This window comes from Orussus abietinus, unplaced genomic scaffold (assembly GCF_000612105.2).
Source record: "Orussus abietinus isolate OABI.00-Male unplaced genomic scaffold, Oabi_2.0 scaffold15, whole genome shotgun sequence".
Lineage (NCBI taxonomy): Eukaryota > Metazoa > Arthropoda > Insecta > Hymenoptera > Orussidae > Orussus > Orussus abietinus.
In genome coordinates this window covers 267,323-291,267 of record NW_019396010.1, presented here as the reverse complement: position 1 = coordinate 291,267, position 23,945 = coordinate 267,323, and the positions used below count along the sequence as shown (strand labels likewise).

General features: G+C 47.9%; 6 protein-coding genes across 10 annotated transcripts; 1 reads left to right on the top strand and 5 right to left on the bottom strand.

The window, feature by feature from the left end:
• Positions 1-26: 26 nt before the first annotated feature.
• On the bottom strand, positions 27-2,529 carry LOC105696431 (protein bcn92). Its single transcript, XM_012418874.2, has 3 exons — positions 2,289-2,529; positions 506-670; positions 27-303 (listed from the first exon to the last, which is right to left on the bottom strand). The coding sequence occupies exons 2-3, from the start codon at positions 586-588 to the stop codon at positions 123-125; spliced, it is 264 nt and encodes an 87-aa protein (XP_012274297.1). The 5' UTR covers positions 589-670; positions 2,289-2,529; the 3' UTR covers positions 27-122.
• On the bottom strand, positions 1,161-12,011 carry LOC105696426. 4 transcript variants are annotated; one of them, XM_012418867.2, is made up of 10 exons: positions 11,453-12,011; positions 10,933-11,186; positions 9,465-10,850; positions 9,226-9,349; positions 8,898-9,102; positions 8,659-8,810; positions 4,177-8,586; positions 3,929-4,090; positions 2,660-2,807; positions 1,161-2,352 (listed from the first exon to the last, which is right to left on the bottom strand). In XM_012418867.2, exons 3-10 carry the CDS (start codon positions 10,748-10,750, stop codon positions 2,327-2,329), a joined length of 6,513 nt encoding a protein of 2,170 aa, XP_012274290.1. In that variant the 5' UTR covers positions 10,751-10,850; positions 10,933-11,186; positions 11,453-12,011; the 3' UTR covers positions 1,161-2,326. The 4 variants fall into 4 exon arrangements, with proteins under 4 accessions (XP_012274290.1, XP_012274291.1, XP_012274288.1 ...); XM_012418868.2 differs by lacking the exon at positions 2,660-2,807 and having other exon boundaries at positions 11,453-12,010; XM_012418865.2 differs by lacking the exons at positions 1,161-2,352; positions 2,660-2,807 and having other exon boundaries at positions 2,989-4,090; positions 11,453-11,683; positions 11,797-12,011.
• A 63-nt stretch (positions 12,012-12,074) lies between these two features.
• On the top strand, positions 12,075-13,627 carry LOC105696430 (vacuolar protein sorting-associated protein 28 homolog). 2 transcript variants are annotated; one of them, XM_012418873.1, is made up of 3 exons: positions 12,075-12,199; positions 12,627-12,851; positions 12,928-13,627. In XM_012418873.1, the coding sequence occupies exons 2-3, from the start codon at positions 12,633-12,635 to the stop codon at positions 13,345-13,347; spliced, it is 639 nt and encodes a 212-aa protein (XP_012274296.1). In that variant the 5' UTR covers positions 12,075-12,199; positions 12,627-12,632; the 3' UTR covers positions 13,348-13,627. The 2 variants fall into 2 exon arrangements, with proteins under 2 accessions (XP_012274296.1, XP_012274295.1); XM_012418872.2 differs by having other exon boundaries at positions 12,150-12,300.
• A 254-nt stretch (positions 13,628-13,881) lies between these two features.
• On the bottom strand, positions 13,882-16,230 carry LOC105696429 (XK-related protein 4). Its single transcript, XM_012418871.2, has 4 exons — positions 15,580-16,230; positions 15,010-15,322; positions 14,633-14,788; positions 13,882-14,508 (listed from the first exon to the last, which is right to left on the bottom strand). Exons 1-4 carry the CDS (start codon positions 15,874-15,876, stop codon positions 14,024-14,026), a joined length of 1,251 nt encoding a protein of 416 aa, XP_012274294.1. The 5' UTR covers positions 15,877-16,230; the 3' UTR covers positions 13,882-14,023.
• A 1,045-nt stretch (positions 16,231-17,275) lies between these two features.
• LOC105696428 (tubulin beta-1 chain) lies at positions 17,276-20,689 on the bottom strand. The gene is made up of 2 exons (XM_012418870.2): positions 20,525-20,689; positions 17,276-18,699 (listed from the first exon to the last, which is right to left on the bottom strand). The coding sequence occupies exons 1-2, from the start codon at positions 20,579-20,581 to the stop codon at positions 17,413-17,415; spliced, it is 1,344 nt and encodes a 447-aa protein (XP_012274293.1). The 5' UTR covers positions 20,582-20,689; the 3' UTR covers positions 17,276-17,412.
• A 747-nt stretch (positions 20,690-21,436) lies between these two features.
• Positions 21,437-22,591, bottom strand: LOC105696385 (active regulator of SIRT1). The gene is made up of 4 exons (XM_012418807.2): positions 22,419-22,591; positions 22,263-22,343; positions 21,979-22,127; positions 21,437-21,904 (listed from the first exon to the last, which is right to left on the bottom strand). The coding sequence occupies exons 1-4, from the start codon at positions 22,480-22,482 to the stop codon at positions 21,788-21,790; spliced, it is 411 nt and encodes a 136-aa protein (XP_012274230.1). The 5' UTR covers positions 22,483-22,591; the 3' UTR covers positions 21,437-21,787.
• Between the last annotated feature and the right edge of the window lie 1,354 nt (positions 22,592-23,945).

Genomic DNA, 23,945 nt, shown 5'->3' with positions numbered 1-23,945 from the left:
CTCGTAAAATACTATGGCATTTGGCATTTATCGGTTAACGAAATATATTCAAAATAATCTTAAAAGTTGCACATATAACTTAAACAACGGTATGCTAATTGACCTAACTTTGCTGTTCGCGGTTACGATATTCTCTTTTCGATAACCAATGGTTGCGTGCTATAGAGATTCCCGATGATCACCTGTCGTTTTATCGTTTCCAACTTTGTGCATCCAGATTCGTAGAGATCTTTAATTAAGACTTCGTCTTTCAGGGATTTGTTTTGGTGAAATTCGTGGCGGACTTTCCGTAAAGCGTACATCCTGAAAAGAAAAGATATAATAATTTAAGAAAAAAACAAGGTTATCGCGCGTCAACGCTTCTTTTCCTCCATAGAACTAATGTTACGTTACAAATAATTACAAAAAATTCATAAATCCTTTACGACCGATATGTGGCTAGAAAGTGAATAATTTGGATGTAGAAAAATAAAGTCCATTTCAAAAGCCTTCCCTACGTTCTTACCTGTAATTGTAAGAATCCCACTTTTTACTCTCCCGAATTAAATTTCTGTAAAGGCTTATTACGTTCTGCCGTAAACTTCCCATTCGGAACCGCTATTAAGGTACTCGATGTCACTTTTTGATACGTTTTTAAGCAAGGGAGATATTTATAGGTGATCACTGAAACCTGAAATAAGGAGAAGTTAGATCGGACAATGGGGCCAGAGATTGCTGACGGTCGCGTCCTGTGCTGTCCCCCGGTGGAGGATGTGGCAAATGCGTTCGCCGTCCTCATCCTCCTCCGAGGGTTGCCTAGGACGTGATGAACAATCTCACAACTTATTTCTGTAATAGCCTCATGTCTCGCAGCTACGTTAGAATGTCGCCATCTACCGACTCTTCGCCGAAACTCTAAACTCACTTACTTTGGGTACGCTCTCGTTTGCGGCCAAGCCGCACATGGTAAGCATGCCGCAAATGCTTCCATCACTCGATGCACTCATATATTTGCCAACATCGACGCGAACGCAAGAAACATTTTTTGCGAGACAACAGGAGAGAATCGCTCGTTATCTTCTCCCAATTTGTAATACTTGAAAAATTCCTTAATTTATCCGTTCCATCGCTTGGACGAAAATCAATACCGTCCCGCAACGAAGACAACGATGACGGATGTCTCGTTTTTAAAAAACCATTTACTTAGATTAGAAATAAGTCAGTACACAGTATACAAGTATACACAACTGCGAGAAGTAGTGAACAAAAACAGGGAATACGTCCGAAACTTTCAGTCTGACGTATCGAGGTCGTTTTATAAACGTCCGTTCTACGTAAGTTCGGTATCCGTATTACGCTAATCTTTCGAATTTCGGTGAAAGCGTTTACATCTCGCCTCCCCCTGTGCCGATCCCGAAGCGAGAAAAGTCGGCATAACGCGGGAATTCGATCGATACGGATATCGAACCCGTTCGGAACGGATGTGGGTAATTTCGGGACAACGTACGTTTCCCTTCGCGCGCGTCGCTACGCGTAAAGAATGGACGAGGGGCCCAACGGGAAGCTTCCCGGGAGTTCCGGCGAAATCCTAGAGGAAGCCCAGGAAGCTGCCCGAAAGCGTCGCAACGTTTCATCTCCGCAATTTATTCTAACGTATCCAGTTTTTACATATCGATGAAGCGGGAAGACGCAAAAGAAAATACTACGCGGCGACACGAGAGCGGAAAGGGATCTTCCCTTTCCCCTGGCGAATTGAGTAAAGTGAGCGAAGTGGGCAAAGTGGGCAAAGTGGGCGAAGTAGGCGAAATGGGGCGAAATGGGCGAAATGGGTGAAATGGGCGAAATGGCGATTGACCAGATCCGGAAGGGGTCCGTAGACAACGTACCGTGTTATCGTTTTCGTCGAATCAACGTATACGTACAATCACTACGGCATGTTTCGCGTTCTGCGACATCTATCTAAAGCGAGTTATCTTTCAGCTTCTAATAATATCGTGTTATTACAAACGTTGTACATCGCGTTTAAGAGGAAAGTTTCGTCAGACAGAATTACGTAAGTCGCTTCGAAAGTCTTGAGGTATCGCTTTATTTTTCACAGTGTTTCTCGATGCAGTTTCCGTCGTTCGGCTCATACATTGCTAAGCCAGGAAATTTCGTCCCACTCGTCCTCCGAGATTCCGGCACGGCGTAAAATTCCGCGGTCAGAGCCTCGTCGTAAAGAAAAAACGTCGGCCGAGGACTCGACACGTTTGCGTCGCAAGGGAGAACGATCGTCGCCGCGTCGGGCAAGATGAGATGTTTACGGTTACCTCTTACTCTACCGTTTCACGGTCCGTCTTCTCCAAAGTTACTCGTTTGTGGCTGCTTCGTTTCCTGGAAAACAGGACACTGGTTATTGCTCTCGACCGGCCGAAACCGTTCGACTACTGGCGGCTCCGAAATCGCGGTTCCCTTCCCTCTTCCTTCCTTCCTTCCGTCCGTCCGGTCGCCCAAGCGGCCCGCGCGTTTCCCCCGGGACAAGCGGAATAATCTGCAGGGAGCCCTGGACGCGAAAAAAAAAAACTCTCCACGCTCGTTCCCGGATCACCGACTGGCCGAGCCGTTTCCAGATATTATTAGATACCCCACTTCCGACCCGACGCGACCGGGGAAATTAAGCGATACAAAACACGGTACTAACCATTCTTGTTTCCGAGCAGGTTGGAATGCACGAAACGGACAGAGGCCAGCTTTCGTTTGATTCCTCGACCGAGCGCGGGATCTTTATCATTGCACCCCAACGTGTTAACGACCCTCTCGGATTGCACCAGGGTATTTGTAGAATAGATCTGTCAAACACAACTCGATCATCCGAGGCACATATCTACGGATCGCACGTTAATGTCATTCGAACGCAACCGTTCCGATTCTCTTATTGGATATCGACCAGGTTTCACCTGTAAGAACACCAGTCCACCGCTCTTAAATGAGTCAACAGTTCGGAAAATTAAAACGGTTTCATGTCGAAGATTCAATTACAATGATCTCTTTATATTCGTCGATTACGCGTCCACCTCCGGTACATAGAAATTGACAAGCACGGATAGAAATTGGCGTCAAACGCATTCCTAACTAAATTTTCACCATTATCAATAATCATCGACGGAACTTAGTTGTAACGTAAGAGAAAGCTTTATTTCGAGTAACGCGTCGATAGCGGATCAACCTCCGTAGCAGTGGAACGAGAGAAATGGCAATTTACTATGTTAAACAATAATACACTTTACAAATAGTTAGTCGCGCGGGAAGCGATAAAATTATTTTAAATATAAACAAATGACAAACTTAACATACTTGTGCCAAGTACGGTTAAAACCAGACCATAACTTACGCGATCGGTAAATAAGAAGTTTAAGATGTAATCGTCGGAACGGTTAGTCGCCTTCGTCGCGGGAGGGAAATCTACCCAAAGTCCCTTCGTTAGGCAGGCAATCGAACGCTAATACTTGGTACTCTCGTTAACGTTGCTCTTAAGGTTGTACAGATGGGGATAGAGATCCGTCACGGAAATCCCGACGTCGACGAGTTTCTCGTTGCTCGTGCTTTTCGAAAACGGAAGATCGCTCCCCGGAGGTTGCAACGACTTCCGCTTGCAAGCGAAATATCGGTACCGGGTTCCTTCCGCGTCTGCCCCGGTGTCCGGGAAACCGGCACCACCGTCCAGGGGGGCCTCGTCGTCGCACGACGAGCGACGACGAGCCCTCTCGTCGGGCCCGCCACCGTGGTCGCGAAGCGGAAACGCGTCGACGTCGACTCCCGAAAGGGACGCCTCCACGATGTTGACGTCGACGTTAATCGTATCGTCCAGGGTCGAGCGGTCCATACCGTGCACCGACGAGGCGGAACGAACGTCCGGAACGTCCGGGTCGTCCGCATCGTCCGGATCGTCCGGCTCTACGCGGGTACCAACCTGGATCCCCGTCGTCACCGTCGACTCTACGTATGCCCTCTCGTGCGCGTCCGCCCGTCCGAGAGAAATTTCCTTAGCGAACGCGTCGGGCACGGGCCAATCTTCGGTCGACTGGGCGTCGGCCGCGTCCGGCTCGCTGCTCGAGATACAGTGAACCATGGGCTGAAAGCAGGAAAAAGTCGGCCGTTAGGACTCTCTGGAGTCCGGAGGAAGGGGGGCATATCTCCGGGTGGAAGGGGAGTCGTTACCGTCGAAGACGACCGATGTCTCAGGGGCGCGGGTGAAGCGGCTCCGGGGGTGGTCGTGTCGGCCGGGCTGCTCCCGGGGCTGTGCGTCGTCGTGTCCGGGGGGGACGCCTGCCTCGACCCCGTCGACTGCGCGGCGCTCGTCTGATTCCCCGCCGTCTGCGTGGACACCGAATGCTTGACCATCGAGGGACCGTATTGACTAGCTCGCTGGCCCGACTTGTCCAGGACGTAGGGCCGCTGCTCGGGACTCCGCTCCGTGGGCGGCGACCCGGCGGTGCTCTTCGGCGAGCGGGACGACTTCTCTTGGATCGTGCCCCCCGGGCCCAAGACGTACGACCGGTTCCGGTCCATGCCGCCTCCGTCGCCGTCGGCCGTAGAGTGGAAACCTTGGATCTGATTGTTCGACAGCATCGTCGTCTGCTGCTGAACGATCGTCGTGTTCTGGTGGACGAACGTGGTGCTCTGCTGGTTCGACGCCGACGAAACGATCATGTTTTGCGCCGTCGCGCAAGGGACCATCAGCGTCTGTCCGTTCATCTGTATGAAATCCTGCTGTCCTTGGACGTTGGACGACCGCACGGGCGACGCGTTGAAAGTCAGCTGGTGGCTCGGACTGACGTTCGCTAGGATCGGACTCAGCTGGTTCCCGAAGGACGTGGTGCCGTTGACTAAAAATTGCCCGCTGTTCGACGAGAGGAACTGAGCCCCGGAGTTGTGCTGCTGGAGAAGCTTCCCGTTGCTCGTCTGCGACGTCCGGATGACCATTCCGGCTGGACCGGCAGCCAGAATATTTTGGCTCGGACCGAAGATGCCTCCGTGGCTCTGCACGGGCGTCAGCACGTTCTGGCCGTTAACGTTTTGTATCTGCAGCTGCATCCCCATGTTCCCGGTGTCCTGCAACAGCGTCGCCGTCCCGTCCGCCGACATGACCATGCTTCCCAGCCCCGGGACGATGAACTGTTGAATGGTGGGGAAATTGGATACCATCCCGGCGGGGTTGTTCAATAAATTAACCGGCTGCAATAAATTAATGTGCTGAGGCGGATGCTGATTCGCGATGATTTGCTGAGAATTGAACTGCGCGGAATTCGAAGCGGGTTGGCCGTTTATAACCAACTGGGCGGGGGCTCCGGCTTTCCCGGGCACTATGGTGAGGGCCTGCAGCATGGGTCCGTCCATGTTCTGCGCTTGGAAGTTCTGCTGAGAAAAGTTGGCTTGCGACTGAACGAGCACTCCGGCGTTCTGCTGAGAAGACGCGATGTGTAGCACCGTCTGGGAATTCCCTTTTCGTTTCTTGCAGGGCTTCTTCCTGCTGGAAGAAGACTCCGGCGACATCAACACCGGCTGTTTGTTGAGCATCCCTTGATTCGGCCCAAGGTTCCTGGAGACGTCTTGCTCCAGAATGGAGGACGCGTTGTGCAGCACGTTGCCCGTGGCAACGGTGAGATGAGGAATCGGCACGTTCTGCCCGATCCCGTCCACGGCCATTACGCCGGGCTGGATCAGCATCGGGGCTTGAATGGCGTTGACCAGGACGGTCGGTTGCCCTAGCACTTGTTGGGCCACCCCTACCGCTGGAATCACCTGGCCGACCGGCCCGCTCGCGCTGGTCACCATCGGCGGAACGGAACTGGAGTTTGACATCATTTTCGCGGGCGACAGCTCCATCACGCCGTTGAGCCCCGAACCGGTGTTCGCCATTATCAGCTGACCTCCGCTCGACACGAGTATATGTCCGGAAGGCAAACTGGAACCCGGCGAGTGCTTCAGTATTCCCCCGGACGACAAAATGTTCTGCACTTGAACGTTCGACTGAGAATGTTGCTGGAGACGCAGCTGAGACGGTTGCGCGGGCCGCGCGTTATCCGGCGGCACTTGAATGCTGCTCACCACGCTTTGGACCATTTCCAGGGGTGACTTGGACACGCCTACGGTGGACATCTGCTCCGGGGAAACGGGGCTCGGACTCAAGTTGGGCATCACCAGCGAGGCGGGCGTACCGTTCGAACAAGTAGACTGCGTCAATTTGCTCGACGGCATGTTGGATATGGCCGGATTCGGTATCACGGATGGGGTGTTTATGGACACGGTCGCCGTATTCGCTCTACCCGCCAATACGGACGTGATCGTGTTGCTGCTGACGGTGTGTCCGCTTGCCATCGTCGTTATAACCGCGGACGTTCCACTGCCCAGGGTGGTCGAGGCTCGCGCCATTCGATACCCGTCGAGCACCGACGCCTGTCCCGCCGCGGTTTCGGACGACGTCGCCAAGGAACACGCGTTGGGGGAGAACGCGCGTTCTTCTCTGTGATCGAGGGCCGATCGCTGTCCTTGATTCGCGTAGGGGAGTTGCTTCGGAGCTTGAGAGGAATTTCGGGACGCTCGATGGACCGGAGCGTGATTTTTCGGAGTCGCATCGGACGGGGCGTCCGGATTGCCGGGACTTTTGGCCCCGATCGGAGACTCGTGACTGGTACTCACGGTGCCGCCTTGAATGGGTCTCGAATCCACCTGCCGATTGACCGACGATCCGTCGTCGAAGGTCCCGCAGTCGTCGCCGTAGGTGGAACGCGGACAACGACCGTGCTTATATAGGTCTTGCAAACACGACTGCGGGTCGGCACTCGAGATGCAACCTCCGAATGACTTTTCTTCGCGGTCTCCAGTACTTGCCTCCGTTACCGGTACGGCGCTGCTGTGAACCTCGACGGGAGACGTTACGTTGGCGTTGAGTAAACTGCACGCGGTCGTGCCGACGAAATGATCGACACCGGCTGCTTTCGACTGAAGGAAGTACGCGTTGCCGGGTAAGGGCCCGGAGTTCGCCTCTTGAGATGCTCCGAAGTTGTTCGATGCCAACACTTGGGAGGTATTGGAGCCGGTCTGTCTGGATATCGTGCTGTTCAACAGGGCCGTCTGCTGGGCCAAATACCCGCTGGGATCGTCCAAGAAGGAAGGACTGCTGCTCACGGTCGATTCCCCTTGGACCGCGGTTTGATTTTTATCCGAGCACGGCTCTCCCGGACTGACCGAGGTCCCGACGTTGTTTCTTGTCTCCGCTATGCCATTTTGGCGCTGTCTTTTGGAAAGAACTTTGCCGGTCTTTATCTTTTTTCTGGCGACTTCGTCCACCCATACGGCCGCCGGAGGGATGTGATGATGAAGAGGAGGTACGCGATCGAAAGTATTGCAGACAACGTTCTGAATGGTTACAGGAGCGGACGCTGCGTTGTTTCTACTATTTTGCCATGACGAGGTTCTCGTGTCGTAGTGCATCCCAACGGAATGCTTGGTCGATCCTTTTTCGGATTGGGTACCGACGATATTTTTATTTTTTTCCACGCGGCTGACCACTGGATGATGTCGATGACTCAATTTCAAATTTAACGTAGAATTCTTCGTCGCCTCAAAATTTGTCGAAGGATATTGCACTTCGTGTTGGCTGCATCCTCGCATATTGTCCTGCTTGTTCCCAGAATGTCTACCTTTGTTTATACGATGTCGCTGAACTTCGTAACCATGCAGCAAAACTTTCGGTTGTACCGTTTTTTCAACCACGTCTTCGTCTCTTACCGACTGAATTCCATTTTTTAGAGGCTCGACGATGCTCGCGGCGTTTAAGGGTCTCACCTGGTTGGGATACCGTTCCGGAGGGCAGAGCTGCGATGCTTGTTCGCACCGAGGCTGAATTTGATAATGTTCGGGAGACAAATTCTGTATCAAGTTTTCATTCGTCCGATGCTGTCCTTGGCGTTGATTCAGCTGTAATCGTGGCTGCAGGCAATTTTCCGAAGTACTCGATGACGAATTCATGCGATGATCGAAAGATTCGACGGGCTGCTGGAGAGTGCAGCCTTTTAGTTGCTGCTGATCGATTTCTTGACTTACGCGTTGCTCGTGCAAACACAAATTGTACTTCTGAGATTGCAAATTAACGTTTTGTTGGTGGTTCAAATGCTGCTGTTGCATAACATGAAACGAGTGCTGATTTAATTGATTGACGTAAGGGGCAGCTCGCTGGTAAGATATCTGGTTGGAGAGAACGTTTGGAGGTTGTTGACGAACTGGCTGCTGCTGGAGCAGTATCTGCATGTGTTGCACCTGCTGATGATGCAGCAACTGTTCTTGAAGGGAGTGCTGTTGTTGCGAGACGTTTTGTTGGACAAAGTGCTGCTGTTGACAAAGCTGTTGCTGCTGTTGAGCGGTTACGTTGGCGCGACTTGAAATCGACTTATTCGTCAACGGTGAATTGTCCATCACCGTGCCTGTGACATGCTGTCCGAGTCGTTGCGAATTTCTTCCCAGACATCGATTACGGTTTTGAGTTTGCGGCGGGAAGTTCAGAACTTGTTGACTAATGTGTTTGTTATTTTGTTGAATATCCAGATTGGTAATAGCGATTGGCCACACCTACAACGATAAAACGCGTCAGACAGCGCCGGATGAAAATACGATATTCATTTTATCGTATCGGTTCGTTACCTGTGATGCACTCGAGCTTTGTGAATTGTGAACTTGCAAAGCTGCCGAATCGGTCGGTATCCGTTCTCGCGTAACATTGTTGGGAACAGATATTTCGGAGCATATACCTTCCGCGGTTCCAAGCTTCCTCTTCTTCTTGTTGCTCAAACCATCTGCGAATAAAAAGGAAATCGTCAAAATTAGCAGTAAAAATCAACAATCGGTAGAAGGGTCGAGAAGAACGACGAGAAGCTTTTCACCTTTTGACACCTTACTAGGAGACGTAGGCGAGTCCGCGACTTCGTGTAACGTGTGAGATGTACACGATCCGGTAGAAATACTGGAAGTACATGGAACCGCTGAATTGACCACTATACCGGATAACAAAGATTTCCTCTTATGGTTACAGAGCTTGGTCATTTCTTGCGTTCTTTCTTGATCTGCGCCCCACGACCTCGTTGTTACCTAGGTAGAAAAAAGAAAGCAACGGATGGCGACGGATACTCCAAATTTCAAGCCATTGGAACGCGTTTAATAATACGGAATAAAAGTTCAAGTGCCGGTAGGCGATCGAAAGGGAAATATTACCTTTGGATCGAAATTGAAGATTCGTTCGGGCCTAAAAGGACACTCCAGGCCACACTTGCATGTTCCCGGGGTCGTCAGGTACTTTTTTAGCTGATCCAGCGATCCCAGCGCTGTACTACTTGGGCTGTAACACACGCAACGAGTCCTACCTCGTTATTCGACTCTTCCGCAAGGAAAATAAAAAAGTGGCGGAAAAAAGGCAAGAAACAGATCGAAGAGGACAAACGAAATAACGGCACCTGACGTAAACGATGACATCGTTGGTGCAAATTCGCTTCCATCCCGGAGGAGTGGAGACGGTCGGTTGCGGCTTCCGCTGCGTCGCGGGGAAGTCGGTGGTTCTCATGGTCGAGAGAGGAGCGCGTTGCGGGGCCATCCTTGGGACGGAGCGCGCAGCCTGCTGCGCCCCCGAGCCGTTGACCATCGCGTCATGTGACCGGCACAGATTGCGACCAGATTCCTGCTCATCTCTTTGCTCGGGCCCAAGGATATCGGGGCTGCTCAAGCCGTCGTACTCCGACCGAGCCGAGTCGCAGCGACCGCCGAGGACGAGATCGGCGTTTCTCCGGCTGTCATCGCGGTAGCTTCCGAAGCCGACTTCCCCGCTCGGGCTTTCGGGGCGCGCCTTCGTTCCGACGTTCTCCGTCGACGCCAAATCGTCTATCGGGCGATATCCCGCCCGAGGATCCGGAGGAACTCCGGAAGGTACCACTAGGGGGAAGGTCTCGATCGCGCGGACGGGATCCTTCCCGGCGAGGTACCTCTTCCCGTAGCCGTCGTTATCGCCAACGCCACGGACCCCGGTCAAAACGTCCACGCCGCAGTCGGCACCGGGATCGGTGGGTATTCTCGGCCGCGGAGGGCAAACTCGCGAGACGAGCGACGGCTCGCAGCTCAGCAAAGCGCCGTTGAACGCGTCGATCGAATTCCGCTCCGTCTCGGCCGCGTAGCCGTTGATCGGAACCTCCTGCCGCTGATCGGCAAATTCGAGGGCGTAGGTCCTCTCGCCATCGTCCTTGCCTTGAAGGCGCTTCTCGCGATCGCCGCGGTCGGCCTTTACGTTTCCGACGGAGTACGGGCGCCCCGCCTCGCCGCGGTCTCTCGGAACCTCGAAACCGACGGAGTAATCGAGAGTTTTCGCGATTCGGCAACGAGCGTCGTCGTCGTCGTCGTCGATCCTTTTGACCTCCGACTCCGTCTCCGCGTCAAAGTCGGCGTCGCATCCGTCGCCGTCTCCGTTCCCGCTTCCGGTATCCACGCAGGACACTCGAGGCGATGCGTCGTCGGTGTAGGTTTCGGACTGTGGCGACTGATAACCCATTGTATCAGCGACGATACCAATGTTTGCAGCAGGATGTACGGTAGAAGCTGCATCATCGTGTCCAGCCTTGGCCGCGTATGCAAAGTGCTCCCCCGATCTGAAGACTGGAACACCGCTCCGATGGATATCTCGCACCGTCTGTCGACCACGATTTTGGCACGGGGGAGTAGAGCGAGCGGAAGGCTGCTCAGACTTGCCAGCCATGGTCCGGATCTAGCGGGGTAGAGTGCCGCGTCAACGGCATCATCGGTGCCCACAGCGTACACCGCCAATGAGTCTCCGGGTCCTGCGGCCTCTGCATCCTCTGCGCACAAATTCACCCCGATTCCTACACTCCGCAGCTACCAGGAATCAAATGCGTATTCGTCCTCGACCGAAAAATTTACCTGAGCTCCTGCAACGGATGAAAAGCCGCATTCGTCGAATCCGCTCTATCGGATGAGCAACCTAGGCTCGTCAGGGATCTTCCATCGCTTTGAAAGTAGCGTCCGCTCCGTTGGACGGCCCGGTACCAGAGAAGAGGAAGAAACCTTGAATACGAGGTAGACTCCAAGGTCGCTCCCGTCCTTTCCAAATCCGTCTAGACCCAGGCCCGACCGGCACTCAAGAAGAGGCAAGACGAGGCAAGCTGCAACAGGACCTGAAATGATCGACGAACCGACAACGAGTCAATACGATCTATGCTTGGTCGACACCGGTGAAAAGTAATTGTATCGAATCGAACAAAGTAGATGTAACAAGGAGATACATTTAACTAATTTTTAAGACGCAAAAGGAGCAAAATTCTTGTTCGGTATCGATGCTTGCTCGCATGAAACAAAACTACACGTAACATTGTCCGGATCAAGGTCTGAGGCGCGGAAATCGGCTATAAAAATATCGATACTTGAGCATATCGGCACCTACCTAGGGCACAAAAATCCTTGACCGAGCCAAAGGGAAGAGGTGTCGTCTACGTCGGTGTTATCGTCGGCGTAACGACACGAGCAGGACGCGCGCGCAGGACCTCTACCTCGCCAAGGAAGTGAACGAAGACGACGACGACGAGGACGACGACGACGGCGGCACTCCCATACTTCCTAACCAAACCCGTCGCTCCGACGACGTCTCCTAGGGCACCGACTCGGTCCGAGCCACCTTACCCAAGGACGGATGGAGGGGAGCGAAGCGACGGAGGACCGAGAGTACGTTCATTGAGCATGTATGTGCACGCGCGTGCAAAACCACTGACACCTGCGCACGGAACGTACTTCTCTTTTACGGGATCTTCTCTGGCTCTCCGGCGTCTTCCTCGATGCGCGGCCCGTTGCTACCGACTCTCGAGACGCGCGACACCTGGCACGCATAGCTCCTTCGGACTCGCCAACTCTCTTCTCCTGCCCGAACTCGGCAAAGTCATACGCGAGTACTTTCGAGTAAATAGGAACGTTCGGCACTGTGTGGCACACTCTTCGGCACGGACCAGGTAAACGAGGCACGATGTTCCACTCCGATGGCGGATTACGCGCGAGTCTTGATTGGACACGGCGCAAACATGGCGGCGGTCGGTCGGCCCGCGGCATTGGACATGACCGCCAGGTGGCAGCACCTCTTCGATGTATCGAAACTCTCTGCTATTCTTTCTACTCTTAGATCGCACGGAAGGGAACGTCCGTGAGTAATCCGTTAATTTATATCTGTTTCAATACTTTGTGTTAATTTACAAAACGAATTGCGTCCTCATCGATTCAAGAGTGTCAATATCTACCGTTGAGGTAAATCGTTTAAGCTGTTACCCTTTATTATTGGCATCCCCTTCACAAATTTTAGGACGGTGATTTGATGATATCACTTGTAGAATTTTAAATAATTGTTCGTTTTTTAAGAAAAATATTTCAGATGGAAATATAGAAGGGGCCATTTGATTTCGAATTTCGTGTTCTGATACTTATAGAGTAAAATAAAATCAGAAATTATTAACCTTAGCATAAAGAATAGTGTATATTGTGGGTGTCTCCTACCAATAAATATAGATCCCTATTTCCTTTCTAACAATAGTTACATTCAAACGTGCGAACAAACGTTTGATCAAATATTTCAGGTAAACATGTCGATAGCACAAGATCGTCCAGAACTATACGAAGAAGTGAAACTTTATAAGAACGCCCGAGAACGCGAGAAATATGATAACCAAGCAGACTTGTATGCGGTAGTAAACACTTTACAACACCTGGAAAAAGCTTACATACGAGACTGCGTTACTCCAAAAGAATACACGGCAGCTTGCAGTAAATTACTCGTACAGTACAGAGCAGCATTCAAGCAAGTACGCGTCTTAGATGGCTCTGGTCTAGAAATTACCTTTGTCGCTCGATTACATTTACTTTCACATATCGTTATAGGTCCAAGGTGATCAATTTTCTACCATAGATGCCTTTGCCAGGGCATTTCGATTGGACTGTCCAGCAGCACTAGAAAGAATAAAGGAAGACAGACCTATTACTATTAAAGATGATAAAGGCAACACCTCTAAATGTATCGCCGATATCGTTTCTTTATTTATCACTTTGATGGATAAGTTGCGCTTAGAAATTAAAGCCATGGATGAGCTACACCCGGACCTGCGCGATTTAATGGATACTATGAATCGCCTCAGCATACTTCCCACCGACTTTGGTGGCAAGCAAAAGGTTGCCGAATGGCTTCAGACCCTCGACAGCATGTCAGCATCCGATGAACTCTCGGAGACTCAAGTTAGGCAGCTTATTTTTGATCTTGAAACTTCTTATAATGCGTTTAACAAGATACTTCATAATTCCTAACTCGTCGATATAAAAATGTACAGCAAATAACGATATATCTCATTTTTACTTTAAAAAGATATTTTATGGTAAGATAATTCCTTTAAAGATAGGTTATTATGTGTTATATAAGAGTTCAATTACTATTGCGTCTACTCTGTTTAGAACTCTTCCAGTTTTCGTGTGCATATAATGTAAATATTGCAAGCCTAAATCGTTAGATAAATATAAAAGTTGCATTGTACTGCATATAATTATATTTTTATATACTTTTCATTAAACGATTATTCTTGTGCTTGGACGCGCGTGTTCTCACGACACTGTCACCATGTCATTGGTTCCGGAACCGATTATGTCCAAATATTTCGTACATTTTACAATCCTAAACGTTACATCAGTGTCATGTCTTTTTTTTCTTTTATAGTAAAGTAAGGTAATAAAGATATTTTCTCAATGATTTTTAGTAACATGGTGCCACAGAACAATAAACGTTTAACACTATTATTGAAAAAATAGCAAAAATATATTAAACAGTAGATGAAAATATATTATAGAACAGTACAATATATGTATAAAAATTGCAGATTACAAGATTCTGCCAAAATTTATGCAAAAAATAAAAACGAGGGGCTCATTCTTCCATTTGGAAAACATTTTCGCAATGAAATACAAAAGTTAATATAAATGATTAAATAAGCTAAATTTCTAAGGATTCTACATTTTTTTGTTTTAAAGACGGATGAAAGTAAACATAATACAAAATCATTATGACAATGCCAAGTAAGAAAAAGGAAATGCAGGTTAATGGAAGAAATTGAAAGTACCAGAGAAATCTGATGTCCGTTGATGGAGTTAGCATCCAATATAAACATGCGAAAATATTTTCCAAAAGACAAAGTGTGTAGTAGAAGAAGTACTTCCGAAAAGTGCGCCCATCTGTAGGATTCAGATATATAAAAATATATATTACACTTAAGACGGATACAAACATGAATGAAGAAATTCGTTCGATAATATTTCGACGAATATGAGGAGCGCGATTCTTGTTTCTACAGAATTCGTGTATCCCGTGAGAATCGGCACCGATCCATATTAACATTAGAAACCAGTGTAAAAGTAAGCTTGAAACAGCGTATGGTACATATAAAATCGCTACCATCGTTATAGCCAGAATTCTTGACACTGAAACATACGTAATGCAACCATATTGACACCGAAATATCCAAATTACATTAGGGCGATTAAACCTGTTACGCATTTGTTGCAAAGTAGAAAAGAACAAGTTACTCGTGATCGTTGTACGTACCTGTGATAAGCAGATGCCAACAAAATTGTAAAGATATGCCTAATGAACTAATTTCGAACTTGTCTCTCTGGGTTGCACGAATACTGCGGTGATAAGTTGCCATTGCCGAAGCCATGCTAACTAATGAACTGGCAATGCAGATGGATTGGTGCGTTACTGTGAACAACATTTTAATGCGTTATCATCAATCGACGAAATTTCCACCATTGACAATTCGAGTCTCCAATTTCAGAATCAAAATTCTTGTACACCTTGCACGTCGTTATAAACAATTTGGAAACAGGGTAATGGCATCCTGATTGTTATGAATGGAAATTAAAATAATCGCATAAGCAAAAAAACTGGGCATAAGATAAATGAGGGCAATGATCGTTTACTTTCAAACCAGGGCACATTCTGGAGATTCTTCAATAAAATGGTCAGCTGTAGAATTTGTTGCGGAGCTGCTTCGAGAAAACATTCTGTAACTCGGAGTAAAGCAGCATCTTGATCTTCTCGCAACATTTGCAAATAATATTGCTTCTGCTTGTTTGAATCTCCCAGTTTTTCATATTTACGGGATTGAATAGCGTAGTTGAGCGCATTACCGTAACGTAATATCGGAGTCAAGTGAAAGAAGACTCCGACCAAACAACAACCAATGTCACGGGCTTTAAACTTTTTCGACACGTGTGTAGCATTTTGGTATAACTACGGAAGCAAGAAAAACAAGGAAATTAATGGATTCAATTTATTCATAACGTAACGTGGTCGTATATGACAAAAAATGAAACAAGATATATAATTCACAAATGATTATCAAATTAGTAATCATATCGTCTACCTAGCAAAATATTTGTCTAATATCACTTATATACCTTAAGCCAAAACCTAATTCTCATCCATCATGCAACTTGATACAAATTCTGATATTTACTATTCTAATACCGAAATATTATTTAACTTACCTCTTGATCCTGTTTGTACATTTTCATGCTCATAACTGTTACAACAATTGTTGGAACAAAAACGAAGACTATGGTCCATATAAAATGTGCTATTCTATCGTTTAAAAGGTATCTGACCGCTAGCGTGATATCAAGTATTACATCTACTACATGTGTGATGATTGAAAATACAAGACAACATACATCCCAATTAGATACCATTTTTTTTTTAATATCAAACTCTTTAACGCGATCGTTCATTAAAGCAGAACGATCTATTTTGTTATTATATCGTGTATAATTTTCGTTTGATACCATACACCGTAATACAGATCTTTTTACTTAAGTCACATATAATAATGATACTAATATTAAAATTCAAGCCCAAGTCTTATTCACTGTTCCGTAAATCTCACAACATAGCACTTCCTAGACTGAACTTTATCATTGTTTAAATCATCCACATGTCATTGTCATGATAAACAAAAAATTGCGTACATCGTAATAATCGTACGATCTTTCTTGTGTTAAAAAATAATCACTGGGTGACGCGGTAACCTTTCAAACGATCACGGGTAATCACGGGCAAACACGAGTAATCACGGGCCTGCACGGCTCTTCGTGATCCTCTGACTACAAAACCATGGATCGCTAGCATCCAATTTGACGTCGGTCGCGAAGATCCGTCATGCCTTGCGACCCAAACCCCTCCGAAGTGAAATACGAACTGACCCCATTAGCGGCAAGCTCGAAGCTTTGATCGGGGTTCCACAACTCGAGTTTACCAGGGATGAAATGGAGGGTTGCGCATGAGCAGATAGCGAATTGTGCTGCCCTCGGTGGAGAATGCAGGCGGCTACCGCATTTGCCGCATAATTTATCATTTTTGCCAGGGTAAAACTCCGTGCCACCTCCTCGATTATCCTATGTTCCTTAAAAATTTTAGGGGTTGAAATTTCCCATTTGTAACAGGATCATAGGATATAACCGAGAAGGTGGCACGAAGTTTCTCCCGGGCAAAAATTGCAGGGGTTAAAATTTTCGATTTGTAACAGGATCATAGGATAACCAAGGAGGTGGCACGCAAAAACCTTTCCACGTCGTCCAACGACTTATCGCAAATTTTCTGTTTTCTCCCACCGCAAGAAAATTAACATTAACTTAGATCTACGTGTGATTTTCAAGGATCAGGAATAGGCGATTGGAGGGTTCGCTAGACATGCTAGTCTAATTAAACATACTCATTGTTACTGTTTAATAAGTTGCTTTATTACATTAATTATTTTACAGTTTATTATCGTTCAGATACCACAAGTACATAAGTTCTCGAGCTCGTTTAAAAGAATGTTAACAAATTGTCCAGCCTTGTCAATCAGTTTCTCCTCTCCATCGAGTCAGGTGCTGCCCTCGGTAGAGAACGTCGCAGGTTTACCCACTCGTAACCATGGAGTCACCCGACGGGTTCCATATCCGCAGCCATGTACGTATCATCATAAAGTCCGGAAAATGCTCGTCGATATTGCATTTGGAAAATATTCCGAGGATCGAAGAGCGAGAATGAACGTTCCTTTCCTTGCACAACCATTTTATATTCCGACGCCAGGCTTCGGATCGATAACGCGCAAGAGCTGCGCCCTTCGTCTATTTAGCATAATGGAAGGGAATCATCCGAGACTCGCGGCTACTTTTGATAATAATTTATTGAAAAATGACAGTATTCTCCGCATCGGCGTTTATTACGTAAATGGCGCGGACGCGGAATCGTGGGATCGTGGGATAAATGATCGGGAAAAATCGACTATAAAGAAAGAAAGGATGAAATCGAGAAGGCAAAATAGCGGTTTCGGAGGGTCTTCAGTTCTCGTCGACCTCGGCCTCCTGATCCTCCTCGAACTCGGCGTCCTCGTCGGCGGTGGCTTCCTGGTACTGTTGGTACTCGGACACCAGGTCGTTCATGTTGGACTCGGCCTCGGTGAACTCCATCTCGTCCATTCCCTCGCCGGTGTACCAGTGGAGGAAAGCTTTCCTTCGGAACATGGCGGTGAACTGCTCCGAAATGCGCTTGAACAGCTCCTGGATGGCCGTGGAGTTGCCGATGAAGGTGGCGGACATCTTCAGTCCCCTCGGCGGAATGTCGCAGACGGCCGTCTTGACGTTGTTCGGGATCCACTCGACGAAGTAGGAGCAGTTCTTGTTCTGGATGTTGAGCATCTGCTCGTCGACCTCCTTCATGGACATCCTGCCGCGGAAGATGGCCGCCACCGTGAGGTAGCGGCCGTGCCTGGGGTCGCAGGCGGCCATCATGTTCTTGGCGTCGAACATCTGCTGGGTGAGCTCGGGGACGGAGAGGGCTCGGTACTGCTGGCTTCCGCGGGAGGTGAGGGGCGCGAACCCGGGCATGAAGAAGTGCAGTCGGGGGAAGGGGACCATGTTCACCGCGAGCTTCCTCAGGTCGGCGTTCAGCTGGCCGGGGAACCTGAGGCAGGTCGTGACTCCGGACATGGTCAGCGAGACCAGGTGGTTCAGGTCGCCGTAGGTCGGGGTGGACAGCTTCAGGGTGCGGAAGCAGATGTCGTAGAGGGCCTCGTTGTCGATGCAGTAGGTCTCGTCGGTGTTCTCTACCAGCTGGTGCACCGACAGGGTGGCGTTGTACGGCTCGACCACCGTGTCGGAGACCTTGGGCGAGGGCACGACGGAGTACGTGTTCATGATCCGGTCGGGGTACTCCTCGCGGATCTTGGAGATGAGCAGCGTGCCCATCCCGGAGCCGGTGCCGCCACCCAGCGAGTGGGTCAGCTGGAAGCCCTGGAGGCAGTCGCAGCTCTCCGCCTCCTTGCGGACGACGTCCAGGACCGAGTCGACGAGCTCGGCTCCCTCGGTGTAGTGTCCCTTGGCCCAGTTGTTGCCGGCGCCGCTCTGCCCGAAGACGAAGTTGTCGGGTCGGAAGATCTGCCCGAAGGGTCCCGACCGCACCGAGTCCATGGTGCCCGGCTCCAAGTCGACCAGGATCGCCCTGGGCACGTACTTGCCGCCCGAGGCCTCGTTATAGTAGACGTTGATTCTCTCCAGCTGGAGGTCCGAGTCCCCGTGGTAGGCGCCCGTCGGGTCGATGCCATGCTCGTCGCTGATTATTTCCCAGAACTGGAAGACGAGATCGTTTCGATTATTTCTCTCCTCCGGAGTTTCTCTTTCCGGGAGCGGCCCCGTCCGTGCTTGACCATATAAGAAAATCGCTGGTGGGCCGACGCACCACCACCCTATGAGTCATCGGTGTCATTTCTATATATAGAAACGACTCTCGGTACCGAGATACACCTACATTTTTTACATCTTGCCCCCCTGGGTCGCGTCCTTGTCGAAATTCCTCTGGAGAGTAAAACGCCCGAGCGACGCTTTTCTTCGGCCCTATTTCGAGGATATTCCGCGGAATACCCGGCTCTTTGGGGCGCGATCGGTTACTTATCGATTCGGTCCCTCGGCCCGGAGTTCATTTTCGATCGAATAAATCCGCGCCCACGTAAACGCCAATTCCTGAATCGTACGAGGCCGTTACAAGGAGCGACCGATATGGGACAGCCTTTCCCGTTTTCCTTCGGGACGAGAGGAGAGGAGAAACGAAACGAACCTCTCTTGCCCTTATTTGGTCACCTCTCACCGGCGCGTTCTCGTTAGACTTGACATCTTTCCCCCTCCCCTCGACGGCGCCATTAATTTGCTAACCTTAGTCAAACCGTCACCTCCGATACTTGGAGATTTTTTTTTCCGGTACCCATTTACGGCAGTTCACCATTTTTACAGGATATGGAAGTGGCATGCGTTCGGCTAATAATGATTTTATTTGCGGGGATACGTTCAGTTTGCGAAATCTTCGTTTAACCTGCCCTTGCACGTTTTCTGATCATTCGTGCAAATAAAATTGAAGAAATAAATTTATATCTCTTTTAGAAACAAGAGGAACCACGAAACTCATACCATGAATTAATTTTTAAATCGTGCGTGTCCATTGTTGCGAGCATAAACGAACGATTGCCAACGCGGGCCAAAATAAAATTGGATTTTAATTTAGCGTGACATTTCTCTCCGAGATATAAATTGATAAAGGCACGTTCATCCGCTTAATTAATTTAGTATCTTTACTTCTCCGCAGATGTTCCTTTAAGCGTTCTTAACGTCGCAACCTCCCCACTTAACCCTCGATGTTAAATCGATATTGACAAATGGAAGACATCGAAGCCAAACGTAAATCCGTCCCAGCATGGCTCGACAAAACGACGAAAAGAAACGCGAATAAAATAAAGAAACGCGTAACCCGGCTCGAGCGTTCCGTGTCATAAGAGCATTAAATAATACAAGAGTACATAGAAGGAAGGACACCTTATGAGGTAAACGGTTACGCCCTGTATAAAAAATGGGTAGCGGATGACGCAGAGGAAGGGAGTGGAGAGAGGAAGCGCGCGCGCGCGAGCGCTCAAGCGTGGGCCAGAACCGGCATGGAAACAAAGATGCGCGCGCACCCGTTCGATACCGTTGCCGCAGAACCAAGCCACACCCTTCGATCGGGAGAGGCCATCTTTTACGGTTTCCGACTCCACCCTTGAACCGTCGTCTTTTTCTTCCCGTTAATTTTGAACCCGGTCCGATCCCCGATAACGACGCGCTCGAAGACTCTGTACTACCTTTTCGAAAGACATTCGAGTCCCGATCAAGTCTCGATTAACTCGACCTTTTGCGGTCAAAATGATCGAAATACCCGCGGGTGGCCAAAACCTTGAAAATTGTAGAAATATTTCGTTCTCGTCGAGCGTATACGTGAAAAACGGAACCGGCCGTTGCGTTTCCTCCAGGGAAATCGGAATGGATTGGACTCGCCGGACTCTCGAGGGACGCCACTCGGGAAAGAGCCGTTAGACCGGTAAACGCGGCACGGGCCGCTCGAATATCGACGTTTCGCTAATGTTGGGGGTACCTTTGCGCCAATCTGGTTTCCGCACTGGCCGGCCTGGATGTGTACGATCTCCCTCATGTTGCAGGTTTTGCCTCTTCGCGTTCCGGAGGTAGGAAAATCAAGTCGACTCGGATGCCTCGGTGTCTGTCGAACGACGAGAAGCGAATGCGGCTCCGCGGGCTGCCCGTTAGGTATTTCAGGACGGGGGACGCCACCGACGGCCAACGAGCTCGCCGCTCATTGGTGCGCGACGGCTCCCCCCTTCCGCGCATGCGCTCGCCGCCCGAGCCGGTGCCGCATTCGACATGGACGCGGGTATGGGGAATCCGCAGCCCGACCGTTCCCTCGATATTCTCGCTTATTCTCCCGAAGCCAACGAAAAGGAAAGAGAGGAAGAACGGGAGGCGCTCCTTTTTCTCTCTTCCCTCTACCGTTGGATCGGCAGTCGCTATATCGTGCTGCGCAACGAGGGAGAAGGAGCGAGAAAATGGCCCCCCCGTTTCGTTGCCCTCGTAGACGAATCGATCGTTTCGTCCGAACCGAGGGAGAAAGAACGAGAAAACGTCCCCTTTATTTTGTCTCTCGGTTCTGATATCCGCGCAATTAAATTGGCCCGTCGGGTCCGTACATGGCCGTAAGTTACGTGTCGCGATCGAACCACTCCCTTGATGCTCTCGCAAAGGTAGCCAAATCGAGAGAGAACTCTTCTTTCTCTCTTGCCGTTGGACAGTCGGTCGCAGCCGGTCGCTATATCGTGCTGCGCAACTATTTCGTATAAAAGGAGACAGAACGACAAAACACCCCCTGTTTTCTCATTAGGTTCTGCTGCTTTTATAGTCGGGTCAGCCGTTACATTTTCTGACGTCATCGCATATCGCCATTCGTAGACTTTTAAAGACATGCGGGAAAGGAAAGTGCCTTAAGTAGAATCTCTGGCTTACAAATTAAATTTATTTTCATTTCTGTTATATATCGATATTTATTTATCGAGCTGCCTATATTGCAACAAATAAGGCGTTACATGGTACGCCGTGAATATTACCAAACCACCGACAAAGCAAAGACCGGTAATAGCAGGAGTCATCAAGGCTATGCTATGCGAATAAAAGAAAGAATGTAATTTATCGTCGTCTATGAATGGCAAACCAATTACCCAAATGGTGTAATACAGAAAAATAAGAGTGATCGCGATTAAAATTACTTTACCCTTTTCACGGTCGCTGTCTAACATGTCGTTCCTGTGTACGCTTGCGTTAATACGTGTAAAATATTAATTTAAACTTATTATCCTATGTATTCTTGTTCAAACTTCTTAAAATCTTCTTCGGTAAAAGCTGTTGTTTCCGGTACTGCAGGTTTTTCTTTCTTTGGTACGTACTGTTTAACTGCACGATTTATGTGCTAAAAAAAATTATTTGCTAAATCAGTATTTCTTTAAGAATAAGTCCTGCGCAACGAGTACTACAAATACAAACTTTATCAAATGTTTCTGTGTCCAGGTGTCCACTACTTAAAAGAAGAAGTCGTTGGACATTTTCTTCTATCGGGTCTGTCTTGCTGCACAATTGTTTCTTAGCTTCGTGCACCGTGATTTTACTCGACCGTCGTAAAACAGCCGTGGTATCTGTAAATATATTTATAAGTTGCCTTGAACGGGTTATTGTTTTTTTTCTATTATCATGTACTATGACCGCAATTAATCTTTAAACATAAATATTTTTTGGCCTAACGATGTCATAGATTGTTATAAGATGCAAACCTGCTTTTCTGCGAGAAACGGTCCTATGCTTGGCAGGAATCAGATCCAAAGTACTCTTTGATCTTTCTTTTTTCTTCTTCCCTATTATTTTCAGAAATTTGTATTAGCATGAAAACTATGCAAACTTCTAACCTATAAATTATTTTAGAAAATCACCTTGTTTCAGGTCCTTCTCGTAATTTAGTATTTCCAGACTCTTTCGTACTAATGAATTAGACATATTTAGAAAATATAAACTTGAAGAAAATTACTACTATCGCGGAAAAACGTTGGATATCATATCCACGTGATTCGTTTTTGTATACCGTTGCCTGTCACCTCAGTTTCCAAAATATCCAAGTAGGTTCGGTTTATCTATATCCTTGTCGCACAAAATTCTATAATCATTTGTGTGACAAAGATAAAATGAATCTCCGTCACTGGGGGGGTCGATTCTGTATCTCGAATCTAGTGAAAAATTCGAAACGTGAAAGTCGGCGATTCCGTATCTTTCACTATCGTAAGAATGTGAAATACTTCGCGTGAGTCCACTCGACAAGAAACTCCGAGCGAATAAACTCATGTGAGATGACAATGCGAGAAGTGAGCACTCTCGCCAAAGTTACAGAATCGACCTCTTGATCCACTCCCACGTTAACCAATACATGAGCATAGTTTGTATGCATCACCGATTAAAAGGAAAGTTTAGTATCGTTCACAATCGGCATCGTGTATATTTCATTTAAAAAGAATATCAATGATATTAAAATTAACTGTAATTAATTAAATAAATTATTCATATTTTCCGTTTTCTCGGATCAAAGAGTACATGCCCATGTATTATATTTAAATCATTGCCAATCGTGGTATAACATGTGAAACATAAATGCAATGTAGTAAAAATTAAAAATAAGTACTTATAGATCTGTGTGTATATATATATATATATATATATATATGATATACTTTTGTATATATATTTGTATTTACATACGCATAGCCCCAACACATTGATCGAGCCAGAATACCGTGTTGTCCCTTATGGATATGTGTACAAAAAGAAGAGACTATCTATTTAATGCAATCATTTTCTTATGCAAACGATGGGATTGTTTCGGTTTAAACCAAAAATGCTATTTAATCATTATCGACGTGAGTAAAGCAACAAAGTCAATGTTAAATTATATATTCTAATCACGCTGCCATCGGAGCGATGGAAACCCATTCACCGGTGTAACGTGCATGCACTTAGAAAGTATACTTTCCAATGATGCCGGGAAAGAAAATGAACAACTGGAAAAAACAAGGAAGATGCACAGTACGTACAAAGATACCTGTATGCATATCCATAGTTCTAAGAAGCTACTCCTGTGGAAGATTTAGAAAAGGTTTTTCTAATGCCATGCATTGCTTTATACAAAAAACAATTGTTTCTTTTGAGAAATGCAGTAAAAAATACATCATTGCACATCGCACCTCCAACGTTTGAATCACGTGCAAGTAACTAACGTAAAGCATTAAAGTCATTTTTGATAGATAAGAAAATGCCTACTTTATTTCTTACAAAAGTCCATGTAAAAATGAGAACGTTCTATGAGTTATTGTCTCGATCACAATGTCTTACATGTAATTGACAGTACAATGTTTCGACAATAGTACGTTTGCCATTGTTCCATACGTGGGATTACCTTTTTTCATTTCACA